The 16,619-nt window shown below is 39.9% G+C and overlaps 1 protein-coding gene across 1 annotated transcript in view; it reads left to right on the top strand.

Moving 5' to 3' along the window:
• Positions 1–3,136: 3,136 nt before the first annotated feature.
• Positions 3,137–16,619, top strand: part of net — a 159,141-nt gene continuing 145,658 nt past the window's right edge. Inside the window, exon 1 of the mRNA XM_067141421.2 lies at positions 3,137–3,226. Coding sequence (XP_066997522.1) covers positions 3,154–3,226 — 73 coding nt within the window. The 5' untranslated portion in view covers positions 3,137–3,153. The remainder of the gene's footprint in view (positions 3,227–16,619) is intronic.

Genomic DNA, 16,619 nt, shown 5'->3' with positions numbered 1-16,619 from the left:
TGCCACGAAATTTGAAAAGTGGTCCGAGGGCTGGAACGGGGTCCACTTAGCCTCGGGAGGTCAACTGAGTAGAGGAGGGTTCGATTCCCTCCTCAGCCATTCTGGAAGTCGTTTTCCGTGGTTTCCCACTTCTCCTCTAGGCCAATGTCGGGATGGTACCTAGCTTAAGGCCACGGCCGCTTCCTTCCCTATTCCTTGTCTATCCCTTCCAAACTTCCCATCCCCCCACAAGGCCCCTGTTCAGCATAGCAGGTGAGGCCGCCTGGGCGAGGTACTGGTCATCCTCCCCAGTTGTATCCCACTACCCAGAGTCTGAAGCTCCAGGACACTGCCCTTGAGGCAGTAGAGATGGGATCCCTCGCTAAGTCCGAGGGAAAAGCCAACCCTGGAGGCTAAGCAGATTAAGAAGATAAAGAAGAAAAATCATGACACATTGATAGGTGTTCTAAGTTCAGCCAATAATTGCAGGCGAAGGCTTACCCTACCCCACATTAGCAGGTTGCTAAGCGACTCTTTCATTAATATTCTGATGTGATTTTCATCCTTAGTAATGCCATTGCATTCAGCCATGTTTGATTACTACCTGTCAGGCCAGGGAGTATAGGCTACACTTTTTCTGAATACTAGCCTATCCCAGCTGGATTTTAAAAAAAATGCTATTTGTTCGGGCACCATATGTTAGGAACCTCCGTGTATTTTGTAAATGGCGGAAGTGTAAAGTGTTGAATGTGAGGAAAGGATCGTTAAGGACGACACAAACACCCAGTCCCCAGGCCAGGGATATTAATCATTTACAATTAAAAACCCCTGACCCGGCCGGGAATCGAACCCGGGACCGCCGGGTGACAAGCGGACGCGTTCCCCCCTACACCGCGGAGCCGGACTTCCCAGCTGCGTTCCTAATAAGTTACATGCTGTTAAGAGAAAAACAAAAGTTTATGTGTAAACAGACCTCATTATAACATCTGGGAACACCTATCGAAGGATAACCTGGCTGCATTAGAAAGAGTGAAGGCCATGTATCTTAAAAATGTTCGCTTCTTCTTCTTCCTCCACCGCTTTTCACATCTGTGTGGGGACGCGGGTGCGAACTGCGACGTATATGTGGATTTGACCCTGTTTTACGGACGGATGCCCTTCCTGACGCCAAGCATATGGAGGGATAAAATCACTATTGCGTGTTTTTGTGGTGGTTGGTAGTCTAGTGTGTTGTTTGAATATGAAGAGGAAAGTGTTGGTACAAACACAAACAGGCAGTCCCCGGGCCAGAAGAATTAATCAGACGCGATTAAAATCCCCGACCCAGCCGGGAATCGAACCCGGGACCCTCTGAACCAAAGGCCTCAATGCTGACCATTCAGCCAATGTGTCGGACATCTTGCAAACGTTCTCTGCTTGGTAAGCACTCTCCTTCGAGACTGACTTATGAGCTCACAAGACAACCGTTCCATAGAGAAGAAAATGCGATTAATTAAAAATACCATTGCCTTCTGACACAATACCCTCCAGGGTTGGTTTTTCCCTCGGACTCAGAGAGGGATCACATCTCTACTGCCTCAGGGGCAGTGTCCTGGAGCGTGAGACATTGGGTCGGGGATACAACTGGGGAGGATGACCAGTACCTCGCCCAGGCGGCCTCACTTGCTATGCTGAACAGGGGCCTTGGCGGAGGATGGGAATATTGGAAGGGATAGAGAGGGAAGGGGGAAGGAAGCGGCCGTGGCCTTAAGTTAGGTACCATCCCGGCATTTGCCTGGAGAAGAGAGAAACCACGGAAAACCACTTCCAGGATGGGTGAGGTGCGAATCGAACCCACCTCTACTCAGTTGACCTCCCGAGGCTGAGTGGACCCCGTTCCAGCCCTCGTACCACTTTTTCAAATTTCGTAGCAGAGCCGGGAATCGAACCTGGGCCTCCGGGGGTGGCAGCTAATCACACTAACCACAACATCACAGAGGTGGACTACATCAAGAACTGCAAAATAAAAGATAAAAAAGCGAATATATGGATAGATTTTTACAAAATAAACGGCACGATGACGTCAGAATGGATGAATTCTCCCTACGCACTGCGCTTCTTATCAAATGTTCATAAAACCATTCAAAAGGGCAGGCAAAACAATATGACTACGACAGAGATATCAAGACGAGTTATCTGACTTATTTATAACAAATGCTGCGGATCAGCATGGGTCCTCTCGTTTTTAAATTAAAATATTTGCAATTGCTAAATTATAGGAGATAATAACTTTGAATTCATAGTCTATTACACTCACATGTTAAAATAATACAATTTCTTGCTGTTGTTTCAGAATGTACGTACGGACTCTTCTAGCCAGGAACGACGTGTCACCCAGGACGGAAGATTTCCAGTGCTCCCATTAGTGCGTCCCTTGAGTATGTAAATAAGTTTCGGTTGCTCATAAACGCCACACGGCACAGACTGCTCGGTCGGAACGTGGGGTTTGTGGCTGTGAAATGGCTTTCATCTCTTAAGCCTCTGAAAACACCGTAATTTAGAACGTACCGTACCATTATTCCATTTCGACTGCATAAGGTCAATTTAAAATGATCCTCTATTAGCAGGTGTATATCGGTAGGGTCAGAGCTAAAGCGGCAACAGCAGAAGCTGTGTGTGTTCTCGCCAGCTCGCACATCTGTTGGGGGAGTGAGAGAGAAAGAGCGACGGCCGCCTGCTTGCCGCCACTTGTGCTCGACTTGGGCTGCCATCCAGTCCCGGCCCCTCCCCTCCCTCTCCCCACACTAGCGCCACACCACCACGCCGGCAGCTCGGTACTCAGTCGCGCTTGGCTGCCAGGCATGGCCGGCTGTATCTATCTGCCACTCGTTAGCCCACTCTGTCTCGTGCCTTGCCCGCCACTCGCTCACGTAATGCTAATCGCCATGTGATGTGCGCCAGTGTGTGCATGCGTGTGAATTACAGCATACATTTACATATATGATTAAAACAATCACAAATCATTATTTGTTCAAATATTGTTGTAATATAGAAATTAATCAAAACAAATCAAGTGACGTATTCAAAAGTGTTATTGTGTAAAATTGATCTCCATGTAAATGCAGTACAGTGACATTTGGGATTTCTCATGAATTATTATTCATCTCCTCACTTGAATCATCAAACTGGTGACGAATGTCTTCGTTATTGTTGCCATCAGCGATGCGTGAACATCACGGAACAGAAACTTCAACATTTCCGGTCAAAGGTTAGTTGCACTTAAATAACGATATTTAAGATGTTAGACGAATTAGTTTACTATATTTATTGTTCATTATCTTTTCTGAGTATTGGGCATATGTAAATTCTACTAGTTGATTTTCTTTAACCGTGTGACTCCCCTGCAAATTTCTTACTTTATTTCAAAAGAAAAAAAAAAAAAGTTATACTATCAAGTAGCAAATTAATAACTTTCGGAATGGACTTGAATTATATATTTCAAACAATTTTATTGCTCGCATATCAGGTAGGCTATAGTTCGATATTTTGTTCAATTGAATTATATTTGATTTGTGAATAATTTGTTTCAGTAATTATTTACATTTTATTATTATTATTCAATGCTTATAATTGCTTATGAACAGAATCGGAAGATTTTGAACGACATTTGATTTTGTGATGAGTTTATATATTACGTCTTCGCCAAAGACCTACCTGTGTCGGTGCGGCGTAAAACAAATAGCAATATACTGTATATATATATATATATATATATATAATGTCTCTCAATGAGTACGCTAATCCGCATATAAAAATAACGATGGTTATTATTTTTTTATTATTATTTATTGGAAGTGCGCACAAATGTGCAGAGTACAAGAAAATAAATTATTTAAATATGATTTCTATTATTATTGTTATTATTATTATTATTATTATTATTATTATTATTATTATTATTATTATTATTCAGTGTTTATAATTCCTTATAAATATTCACTTTAAGGATTATAATTTGTATATAGGCCTAATAATAATAATTCAGCTCGAGCTTTTCGTGGAGATTCAAGGTGTTATTTTTCCCCTCTTGTCTAGTGCTATAGGGAATTCTAAATAACAGAACAAATTAATTTACGTTGCAAAGGTTATTTATCCTTGTATTACATGGCTGAGCATGCCGTGCTTTACTATGTAGCTGCGTAGAGAATGTTTCGAAATAAGTGTTTTGAAAGGCTCTTGCATGGTTAGGATATTTCCTTTGACACTTGACTCGTCTGAAGAATGTGCGGTTGGCGCCAGTGAACAGGTGCACGGGTCCGGAGCCTAGAGGAGCGGAGGAGGGGGAGAGGCAAGGGATGGTTGACTTCTGACCGCAGTCTGGGAGAGGAGGGGAGGGAATGCTCTGTAGTGTGGTGTCACTTATCTAGAGAGAGCCTTGGGCGCCTCAGACTTACGCAAATAAAAAAATAATAAAATAGCCACCGTGTGGTATTTAATTGTGAAATATACCATTACTTCCTGCCATGAACGAGACTGGGAGGGGGTAAGTAAATGGTATCGTAGTTTGAAGTTACTTTTCTGTTTTCTATTTTTTTCGCATACTGATTCGTGATTTTCCGTTTCACTAGTTTTGAAAAGTTCGTAAATAAATATATAAATACTATTAAACACTCTTCTTCTCGCATTTAAGGAACTGTCGGAAATATCAGAGGGATTATTGAAAAATATAATTAAATTTTCAAAATGTTCGTTGCTGCCACACTTCTAGTAAAACAAGTCTCCAACATTCTAAATTAATCACTACCAAGAAATGTAGTTAGGCAGAAGTTAAATATCATTCACGCTGAATTGTAAATTATGTAATTATAGCGAAATTTCAAGAAAGCATTTGCGTTTTCAAATCCATCGTGGATTCTTGTTACATTTTTTAATTTTTATTAAAGCTATTTCCGAACGTTTACACGAGCCGTAAGTGATTTACGCCAAAAACTTGAATTTCTTTCCAGTAACACTCATTCTTGTAAAATTCGATTGTTGGTGATTTAATATTTGTATCTGACTATGTAATCGACGATGTATTAATCTATTTTCTTGGTGTTTCCATTACTTTTTAACTTCTTCGGTACAGTGTAGACTTCTTCATAAGGAATTTTATTTAATGAAGGAAGGAGTTTTTCGTTGTTATTTATACCACAGTAAAGGCTACTTTTTACGACGTGATTCAAGATTACTTTCTACCTGTCACAGCTGCACCAGGTGGTGTCACCTTGCTTGTTAAGTATGTAAGCAGCACATGTACAAATTAAAATCTTCAGATTTGATGTGCAGATAGGAACACTTGCATCCTTCAATGAAACGTTGAAATGATAATAATCAGTTTTAACCTATTACGTAACGAGAGTTTTGCAAGTGTGAAAATAATCATATCTTTAGTCCCCAACAACGTGACTCGAACGTTTTCATAGTCGAACACGACGGAAGTGAGGAATTAACTAGTCAGGTAGTGTTAATTATTGTAAGTATTATTATTTTGTGTTACGCGACGGCTGTCTCATTTCAAGTCTCTTTTGCCTTGTGGGTAGTATTGTGAATGGCTAAGTAAAGTTAAATGACGAACATTTAGTCCATTTATATCGCATGCTTTTATCTGGAGAAATAGCCAACAGTTTCAATGTGTGTGATCGGTGGAGCATCGATACTCAATTTATGGCTTACCCAGGGGCATAAAACCGGATGCCTATCATGCCCCCACCCGGAATTGCTGAAATTTGAAATTTGTGTAGATGGTATAATCTTCCACGACCGAGCTCGATAGCTGCAGTATCCAGAAATCGGGAGATAGTGGGTTCGAACCCCACTGTCGGCAGCCCTGAAGATGGTTTTCCGTGGTTTCCCATTTTCACACCAGGCAAATGCTGGGACTGTACCTTAATTAAGGCCACGGCCGCTTCCTTCCCCTTCCTAGGTCTTTCCCATCCCATCGTCGCCATAAGACATATCTGTGTCGGTGCGACGTAAAGCAAATAGAAATAATAATAATAATAATCTTCCACGACTTGAAGGAAAAGCCTATTTAGTTTTCACGATCACACAGTACCGTACATCAAACAGAATTTCAGCTTAGGGCATATCGTGTACATTTATGGTAGGCCTATATGCAGAAGATATCTCGAGTACAAAACTCATAGCTGTCGGATTTCGTATCCGATGTTCCTATGCCTGTGTCTTTTCTTTAATGTTTTGAAGCAACTGGTAGCGCCGTATCAAAGGACATATCGATAGCAGGTTATAAGTAGTTGGAATATTCTCTAAAAGCGTTGAGAAACGAGACTCTGTCTTGCGCAGTTATTTAAAACAGTCCTGATATTATTCACAAGCTAGACTGCGGCTAATGATGCCTGATCAGAACCCGGCGGCGATTGGAATAATCGTCAGCTATGCAGTTAGTTGTGTACAATATTGATATAAATGAAGAATTTCTTGTCGGAACCTATGGCTATCGTCCTTGGAGTGGTGGTGACAGGAAAACCTTGAGTTCCCGTGTTTGATCATTTCACTTCATGTGAACCCGAAGTATCGTGGAGAAAGTACTGTCATCAGAACATTTAAGCCATAAACGAATGTTATTGACTAAATGTCAGTACAGATCTAAAACGCTACTATATTATTTGTTTGCTATAATAATAATAATAATAATAATAATAATAATAATAATAATAATAATAATGTTATTGGTTTTGCGCCCTACTAACTACTTTTATGCCCACTGTCGGCAGCCCTGAAGACGTTTTTCCGTGGTTTCCCATTTTCACACCAGGAAAATGCTGAGGCTATGCCTTATTAAGGCCACGGCCTCTTTCTTCCCACTCCTAGGCCTTTCCTACCCCATCGTCGCCATAAGACCTATCTGTGTTGGTGCGACGTAAAGCAACGAGGAAAAAAATCTTTTTTGTTTTACGGGGACGCCGGGGTGCCGGAGTTTTGTCCTGGAGCAGTTCTCTTACATGCTAGTAAATCTGTCGACACGAGGCTGACCTATTTGAACACCTTCAAATACTGAGTCGGGCTTGAACCCGCTTACTTGAGCTCAGCTACTAAGCTCGGCTAGGCTAACGTACTACTGTGGCTTGTAGCACTAAAATGTATATTGTGCACAAATTTAAAACTGACTGACTTTAAACTCTGCTTCTGCTTTACAAAATCATATATAGAAAAAAATGGGATTAATCCAATGAAACCAGCAGTTAACTCGAATATGAGAAATTGTCCCGAGAAACCTTTAATTTTTTGCTTTAAAATATATTGTGAATTTTTCTGTCATTTTGGAAGCGCCATCCATTTTCTAGTCGATGGCTAATATTCGGATGGCTCCCGGCACTGAAAGCCATACGCCATTTCATTTTCATTTGTTAATTAATAAGATTTTAAATGGAGTGTACTGCAGAGTAGACTCTCTGAGAAAGAATTAGGACTGCAGTAGACTGCAATGCAAGAATCTATTCATAGTGCCGATAGCTTTCTGAACGTGGGTTTCTGCCGGTTTTTTCCCCTCTCACTCATTACAAAATCTGTAATGACACTTTGCACCAAGTAACATGGTATTTCCGAAATAATTAGCTGCACAGAATAATACAATCAGGGTTGAATCAATTTCATCTTGAATCCTTATCACATTTCCTAAAGAAGGAGAAGAAATTCACCGATTTTGAAGCGCCAAGTAATTCCTCTGGAGGATGTGAAGGCGATATTCAAAACAAAAGTAACACAGCAATAAACCTTTTCCTACCCACAGAGTTCCCCACAGCAAACCTAATATTTTCTATGATGGAATCGTGTATGGCGCTGGACACTCAACAATTACCGTATGCCGCACGAGAAGAACAGGCATTGTTGCGACATTCTAACCATGAAAATTAATCGAGATTTAAAAAGTGTTTATGTATAGCAAGCAATAAAGCCCGTTGCACTGAAAAATAGAACGGGCTCTAAGGAACAAATTTTCTTGCAAACTTCTCCAGCTGAAAACCGAAAATGCGCAAGTTGTTGGAGGTTGCAAATTCCCCTAAGAGGTCTAGGGAAAAGAGGGAGGTGTGGATCCCCTTTCAAGCTTTTTGTCTGTTCTATGTTTCGAATTTTAAAGTTATTTACATGATTTTTTAAAACTATTTGGAGGTTTTAATTTTATTTTAGCTCTTTAAATTGAAACGCATGCAAATCGCATCCTCAAACCATACTCAGTGAGTAATAGGCTACTAAGATCTCAAATTACTTCACAATTACTTGACATTTCGTTACAAATATTTAAAACAACATGGCCTTAGTAATGATCGACTCCACTGACAACCGACATCAGAGAGAGCCTTTTAGTACAAGGTGTTCTTAAAATCAGTCATTGTCAACTAAGATACTTTTTTTTAATATGAGGTAAAATTTACGGAATATATGTTTTGATACTAAATTTTAAATTTCGTGAATGTTCTGGGTCGGAATCAAACAGTCCCTAGGCCTAACTCGATATCATTAACGGTTAAGGAAATAGAGTTTCTTCCACTTTTCCGCTAAAATGAAATGGCGTACGACTTTTAGTGCCGGGAGTGTGCGAGGATAAGTTCGTCTTGCCAGATGCAGGTCCTTTTTCTGACGCCCGTAGGCGACCTACGTGTGGTGATGAGGATGAAATGATGATGAAGACACATACACCCATTCCCCGTGCCAGCGGAATTAACCAATTTCCTGCCGAGAATCGAACCCGGGACACCTGTGACCAAAGGACAGCACGCTAACCATTTAGCCATGGAGCTGGACACTTTTCCGCTGAGTTTTTTCGATAAGCCTGCTGCTTTAGGAGTTTTTAAAACCCATTTAGCCAGAGCTAACGAACCTGGAAGAATTCTAGAAATAAACGTTAACGTATGATGCCTTAGCGTCTTGTATATAGTATACTGTATTGATGATTATGATGATATATTTTTATTGCTCGAAATATAAATTTAAAAGTGCCGGTGTACTTTCCAAGGTTCTGTTTGCATATAAGCATTATCAACAATAAGTTGGTCAGAAACTCGTCTTTGTGGCGAAGTTAAGTCATGATTCTCTCTTATACTTAACCACATCATTGTACAGAAAAAATTGTGGGGAATATTTAAAAAGAAAGTCATGTGTAATATAAATTCAAAACAAATGTAACATAATAATGATACCAATATGTACATATCATTAGTCAAACTACTAAATGAAAATTAAGTTTTAATTAAGTTAATGAAACATACACACACCATCATTCACTCATGATTCACACAGTTGGTTTATGCATCTAAGAGGTACGAAGATCTGGGAGACTTGAAAAGAGTTACTGCTGCGGATGTTATCTGGAACAGAATTCCATAGGCTAATCTAGTTCCCGTCGCAGTTCAATAAATGTGAGTAACCCATAGCTTATAACCAAAATAAAATGAAGTTCAATATTACTTTAACCAGCGTTTGAAAACTGAAATCGATTAAATTATTAAACTTTTCAGTTCTTTCGTCTAACATTCTCAGAAAATGCTTCGCATGACGTTATATTAGGGTTACGTAATATTTTAACACTCTCTCGTCGAACTCTGAAATAACGTTTGGTTTAGGCATATTTTTATTTTAAAATGTGCAGGGGCTGTATCAAAGCCACAGTCGCGGGTCTTTTGGGTGTAACACACTTCACGGCGGTACTGAGTGGGTATTTGAAGTAAGTGAATGCTCAACGCTATTTAGGTTCAAGGATATTTTTTTTTTTGTGGACTCTCTTCTTGCGAATGTCGTGGAGTCACAGTATTTCCAATCTCCTTCGACTAGATGACATCTTCTCGAGTGTTTTCGGACGTATCTGTCTCCTGATGCTCGATGGGAGCAAGAGACATACTGTGTTGTGCCTCATTGCGCTCGCCGTCTCGGATCTCTTACGTAGGCTGTCTTACGCTCAGACTGGAACGTTTTGGGCTTGTTCAATTTTCTCTTGGATTCATTCTTTCTAGTTGTTTTTCGTTTGCGGTAGCCATGAACCACCTTCCTTATATAAAGATACCGCTAGAGATATTTTGGAAACCTTCACAAAATTCTCAATAATTTCACAAAGTTTCACGCTTCTAGTCAAGTTTTTTCACAAATACTATTATAAATATCGACTCGCGTAAACTAAACGTTTCACACCTCACATCGCTTTTCCGAGTTACGTTAAATTTACCACATGATTCCAGAATACTGCTGATCTACTAATTAGCTTTTTGTGTGAGAGTGGATTAATCAAGGGCATGCTCTTTGTAGCTGAATACAATTATTTTTGTTGTATTGTTTAATTAATATTCAGATTCCTCCATTTAATAAATAATTTTTACTTTTATTTTCAATTTTGTTTCCGTTTAGTTCAGAAAGGATGATTACCTAGATGTACTTCCTCTTAAAACAAAAGATCACAACCACCGCCCCCAGTTTCACCACAAAATGGCGAGTGTTCACGTCGTTCACTGTTGCGTCATCTGACGTTGAAATCTCTTTGGGTAGACTCTTTAGACCTTCCTCTTTTCCGATCACTCATTACATTTTCCCTTGCTATTATAGTTTCGGAATTATTGCAAGAATAGTGTGCACTTCTTGAGGAAATGCAGATTTTTATCGAGGGACCCAGTACTAGAATGAGACGATAAGACATATTCTGCATCAAAAAACTAGATAATGGAGGCACCCTGCAGGGCGGGGCGGGTTCGCATTGCCTTAAAATGGCTCTGAATACGATCATGAGTCTGGTTTCAGAAGCTCCAATCCGTACTCACTACATTAATAATGTTTTTGCGTTAATTATATATATAAGTTACAACGAACTATTCATTCCGAGGAAGTCTTTGTTAGTAGTCTCCTTACCGGGCGAGTTGGCCGTGCGCGTAGAGGCGCGCGGCTGTGAGCTTGCATCCGGGAGATAGTAGGTTCGAATCCCACTATCGGCAGCCCTGAAGATGATTTTCCGTGGTTTCCCATTTTCACACCAGGCAAATGCTGGGGCTGTACCTTAATTAAGGCCACGGCCGCTTCCTTCCAACTCCTAGGCCTTTCCTATCCCATCGTCGCCATAAGACCTATCTGTGTCGGTGCGACGTAAAGCCGCTAGCAAAAAAAAAAAAAAAAAAGTAGTCTCCTTCAGAGGAGTAGATTCTAGAAACCTTCAACTTCTCATTTCTCGTTGACATTTATTTTTCTCCCTTCTCTCTTCTTTTTTTCGTTCAACTTTTAATGTAGTTTCATTTCCTCTGGAAGCCTGGATTGCTATCGACGTTAAAAAAGAATGTAGACTTATTTGGCAACCTTCCTTCTCGTGTTACAAATATTATATCAACCTGGGCAGGATTTATAAACCATGGACTTCCGCTTAGCTTCTGTACCGTGCTATTCTAGGGGGCCTGAGCAATTTGACCTGTACTGAAATTTGAAATGTATGGCTTTTAGTGCCGGGATATCCCAGGACGGGTTCGGCTCGCCAGGTGCAGGTCTTTCTATTTGACTCCTGTAGGTGACCTGCGCGTCATGATGAGGATGAAATGATGATGAAGACAACACATACACCCAGCCCCCGTGCCGTAGGAATTAACCAATTAAGGATAAAATCCCCGACCCGGCCGGGAATCGAACTCGGGACCCTCTGAACCGAAGGCCAGTACGCTGACCGTTCAGCCAACGAGTCGGACAGACCTGTACTGAAATGTACGGACAAATACGGCAGATCAGATGTCAGCTCGGAAACATTGCAGTCAATTGTAATACCTACATTATCGATTAAAAAATTCATCTTGAGTTAGATTTAATGGAATGCATTTCTCAAGTTGTTAAAAGTTCCTTTTCCCTTTTTAATGTTCGTGACAGAGGAGAACGGGTACTGTATTTATTGAGTATTTTATTCAATTTTGGCTAGGTTGTGCTCTATCTATAAAGCATGTAACGATAAGAGACTACGGAGCATTCACATACCACCTGCAAGTACGCAGGCCTGATGAGAGCCACGTTCCCTGTCCATAAGAACAAAATTGATAACATGTTTTGACGATTATTCATTACTCCGTTCGTTAAGAAGGAAGCCATACTTTTCAGTGTCGTCCTAAAATGAAACATAAAATCTTTCCAGTCTGTCAAACACACAATTTCAATATAAATTATACCACTATAACATTCAGTAAAAAATAGACACACTATTCGTCACTGTTAATGTCTATTCCCTTTCTTTTGAATGCCCATTTGTCATGATCGGTTGCTTGTGAGCGCCGCAGAAGGGATCTATACTACTGAAAGAATATACTATATGATGGTCAAGATATACGTTTATTCATTATTGGGAATAGTTAAGCGGGCTTAGTATTGTTTCGCCATACATTTATGTTTAGTCATCCCACTTTTGAAATACAGTAAATGTTAGATTAATGCCCTTTGTTGCTCTCTTCTTCACTATATAATAATGATATTTCATGTGAGAATCTCGTTGGCCCTGAAGACGAAATGAGTGATGTGGTTATCATTCAAAATTCATATTATGTAAATTATTTTAAGAAGTCTGCACTAGTATATTTTTTCTTCTTCTTTCGAATAACTCATTTGGAGGATACAATGAATTAACTTTGGATATTTTTCATTGTATTCGATTTCCTTTGTTTCCAAATAATTTCTTTCATCCTTTAAGAGTGTCATTCTTTCTCTTCTTGAGTCCACGTTCGTCTAGTTGTCGGTTTCTTCCCCTCCTGAAATCCTGCATTTTGAGTTATTTCTCAAAAACGTTTTATGTTTTCTATTGTGCCTGTTTTAATTCCAGCGTCCTTCATAACTTTTTCAATTTCAACTAACCATGTGGGTTTGGATTTGTAACTGTTCAATAAATTGAAGATCAGTTTAGTTAGTCTGTTAGTATGTTGTTTTACATTCTGTAAATGTGTCCAAAAGTCTGTAGTCTTCCCTTCTTCATTACATCAGTTACTTTTTCCATTTTCAAATTAAACTCTGTGTTTGGCCTTAACCTGTATTCTGCATTATTATTTCTTTAGCTCCTAGTATTTTTCTCAAAATTCTTCTTTCAATTTTCAAGATCTCCAGTTCTAGTTAAAGTGACTCTGCGGCATATAGATTTTCGGGTCTGACCATTGTTTGGTAGTGTCTTAATTTCGTGTTCCAGGATAAGGTTTTTTGTTATATACATTTACATACCATGCACTAATATATAATATAACAAAAGACTTTCTGTGTGACTGTAAGCCTCCCTAGTGAGCATTTACGGCGTTAACATAATTGTAACCTTTTAAGTTTTGCGATCTGTCGAAACTGCAGTGGAAAAAACAATTTTGCGCTTAGTCTTTTGTCTTTTCAGTGAGCCGGAGAGGTTGTATTTGGTACAAATGTACTCTGTTGGTATAGGCCTAAGTCAATACTAGGGGACCCGTGCGAGATTTCTCGCTTGTTCATAAAGTATGTGGTGGAGTAGCCCCTGGTGAACTACTGGTGAACTAAGGAATACACAAATCAGTACAATATTAGACAGTCTTACTTAGCATTTAATGTAATCTTTGATTTTTAACATTTATGGTATCCACTTGAACGAAAGCAAATGCATTTTGCATTACTATACTGACGAATGTACCGGAAGTAATTTTTGGTTTTACTATCATACTATCTTAACTGATAATTACAGCGTATTATAATGACATAAAACAGGCATTCCAGCGGCCAAAATGTGAAGTGAACAGCAATGATGGAGCGTATTTTCGTACAGCAATCCCAAACGAAACCCCATGGCACTACAGTCCTTGAAGGGCCTTGGCCTACCAAGCGACCGCTGCTCAGCCCGAAGGCCTGCAGATTACGAGGTGTCGTGTGGTCAGCACGACGAATCCTCTCGGCCGTTATTCTTGGTTTTCTAGACCGGGACCGTTATCTCACCGTCAGATAGCTCCTCAATATTCTATTCACGTAGGCTGAGTGGACCTCGAACCAGCCCTCAGATCCAGGTAAAAATAGCTGACCTGGCCGGGAATCGAACCCGGGGTCTCCGGGTAAGAGGCAAGCACGCTACCCCTACACCACGGGGCCGGCTTTCCTACAGCAATAGTGTTTGCAAATCGCACACTTCGTACAATTTTTTAAAGAATTTATCGATATTTATGAAATGAGAGTGCAATTCATCACTGCTAATATCTATTCTCTTTCTTTTGAATGCCCATTTGTCATGATCGATTACTTGTGAGCGCCGCAAAAGGGATCTAGTTTTTGCTAGTGGCATTACGTCGCACCGACACAGATAGGTCTTATGGCAACGATGGGATAGGAAAGACCTAGGAGTTGGAAGGAAGCGGCCGTGGCCTTAATTAAGGTGCAACCCATTTGCATGGTGTGAAAATGGGGAAACCACGGAAAACCATTTTCAGGGCTGCCGACAGTGAGATTGGAACCCACTATTTCCCGGATGCAAGCTTACAGCCGCGCGCCCCTATCCGCACGGCCATCTCGCCGGTCAAAATGGGTCTATACTACTGAAAGAATATATGATGGTCAAGATTTGTGTGCAAGTACAATTTGTGGATTTGAAGCAAATTCGTTTCTCTGTCCCCAGCGGAGTCGTATTTAGGCATGGGCCTTATGAGCCCGGGATCAGGGTGGCAAAAGTTAAAAGGTCTAATACAGTAGTTTAAACACGAAACTTTAGAATACATTTTCGTAGTATTCAAAAGCGAAAACGGAAGTTTCGTCCCGCTTATGTGAAAGCTGTCGGTAATCTATATCTATAAAATAAGAGTTTTTTCTGTACATTACTCAGAATTTAAAAAGAATAGTACTTCTGTTCGGTCGTGTCGACAGTAACAAAGAAATACAATTTTAAACTTTCCGTGACTTCTGTCTGTCTGTCTGTATCACGAGAAAACGGCTGAAGAGAATTTAATGAAAATCGGTACGTGAAGTCGAGAAATACGTCGCTACAATCTAGGCTAATTTTATTCACGCTGAGTAAAATGGTAGTTTAGGGAAGGCCTAAAATTTAATTCTCAAATATTTATGTTATTGGCGGTCCTATCGATAAATATTACATAACTAAAGTTACATAGAATTTAAGTTCTGATCATTTATGTCTTCTGCATTTTTACCTACCGGCTATGATAACAGATATTCATGAATTTCGAGTTTTGTTACTGAGACCACATCAACGCCGAACCACGAGAAAATGGGTGAACAGAATTTAATAAAAATCTATATGTTTAGGATATAAATGACTGTTATTCACGCTGGATGAAATGGTAGTTTAGGAGAAGGATCCTAAAATTTATTTTTTTAAATACCTATGGTAAAACAGGTAACACATTTTCCAATTATTAATGTTACACAGTTTTGCGATACCTATTATAACAGAATGGGTGAATTTAGTCTTTTGTTGCTTAGTCTATATAAATGCCGAGCATTGCTGACATGGAAATATGTCTCAGTGGTGTTAACTGGCGATGGTTTTTGTCATGACTGTCTTAAGGTGTAAACCGCGTGGTAATCGGTCTATATTGACAAGGAAAATTGTGAAGAATGTTACAACAATGAGAAAACATCGTGTAGAGGAACGATGTCTTGAAGAATAAGACAAGAGGGAAGCCGATCAACAATAACAGTACATTGTTCATTGTTGTGGTGTGATTTGTCTCTTATGCTGTCACTCATTTCCGACAGATGGTATTAGTGCTGCATTCCGAGTAAAACAGCTTGCCTGAATATTGGCGGAAAGTAGCTGGAAAATTAGATAAATTTGCACATGCTATGTGATCATTCCGTCAACGACGCACTACAGCTAGTAATATTATAAATACCAACACAATGTTGTAACACAGACTCCTTGGTTCCCCCTCGGTTCTGGATATGGATACTTCGGGCTGCAAGTTGGTCAAGCGGTCGGTAAATCAACGCCAGCTGGAGAGAACCGCGAGGTGTTGGGAGTGAATCGAGAAAGCCGCTAATTTCTCATAATACCAAGAGTTCCGGAGAAGTCTGTGAAAGTGAAAGCCATTTTTATTCATTTTGTGAGAGTTTTATTAAGTGTTTTTCGTGTTACATACACGACTTGGATGGTGGAAAACGATTACAGTAAGTAGGGGAAATTGTCGCAGATTATCAGAAGAGAAGAAGAGGAAGGACAGTGAAGTGTTCTCTCAAACACCAAAATTAGACTTGTTTTTCCACAGGACCCTGACTATAACTCGAACAACTTCCGACCCAGTTTTAGTTGCGTTTCCATTGTTCTTCTGTTGGAACTCTAAGTGAAAATTGTAAAGATGTTCTAATACCAAAAGAAGGTATTTCTAAACCAAACGATTACCCTTATTTTTGGCTTATGAATGATGTCACTAGAGACTACTACACTAAAAGTGGAGTGAAATAGAATCAGGACAATTTCTGTAATTCTATGAGGATGTATCCAGACAATTGGCGATTTCTGATAAAAGTGCTGTTTGAATTTGAAATAAAGTTTTTAAATTGAGACATTATGAAACGTGAATATCTGGTTTATTCCTGCAGCCAACGATCTGTTTTTGTGCTCCTATTAAACTTGTTGAAGGGACAATCCAACCTGCAACAACTGGCTTCAGTGACTGGAAGCACGGAAATCAGCGGGTAACCGAACGTGA

Source organism: Anabrus simplex, chromosome 1, assembly GCF_040414725.1.
Source record: "Anabrus simplex isolate iqAnaSimp1 chromosome 1, ASM4041472v1, whole genome shotgun sequence".
In the NCBI taxonomy this organism is placed as follows: Eukaryota; Metazoa; Arthropoda; class Insecta; order Orthoptera; family Tettigoniidae; genus Anabrus; species Anabrus simplex.
Note: the sequence above shows the minus strand (reverse complement) of the source record. Positions and strands in the feature narration are given on the sequence as shown.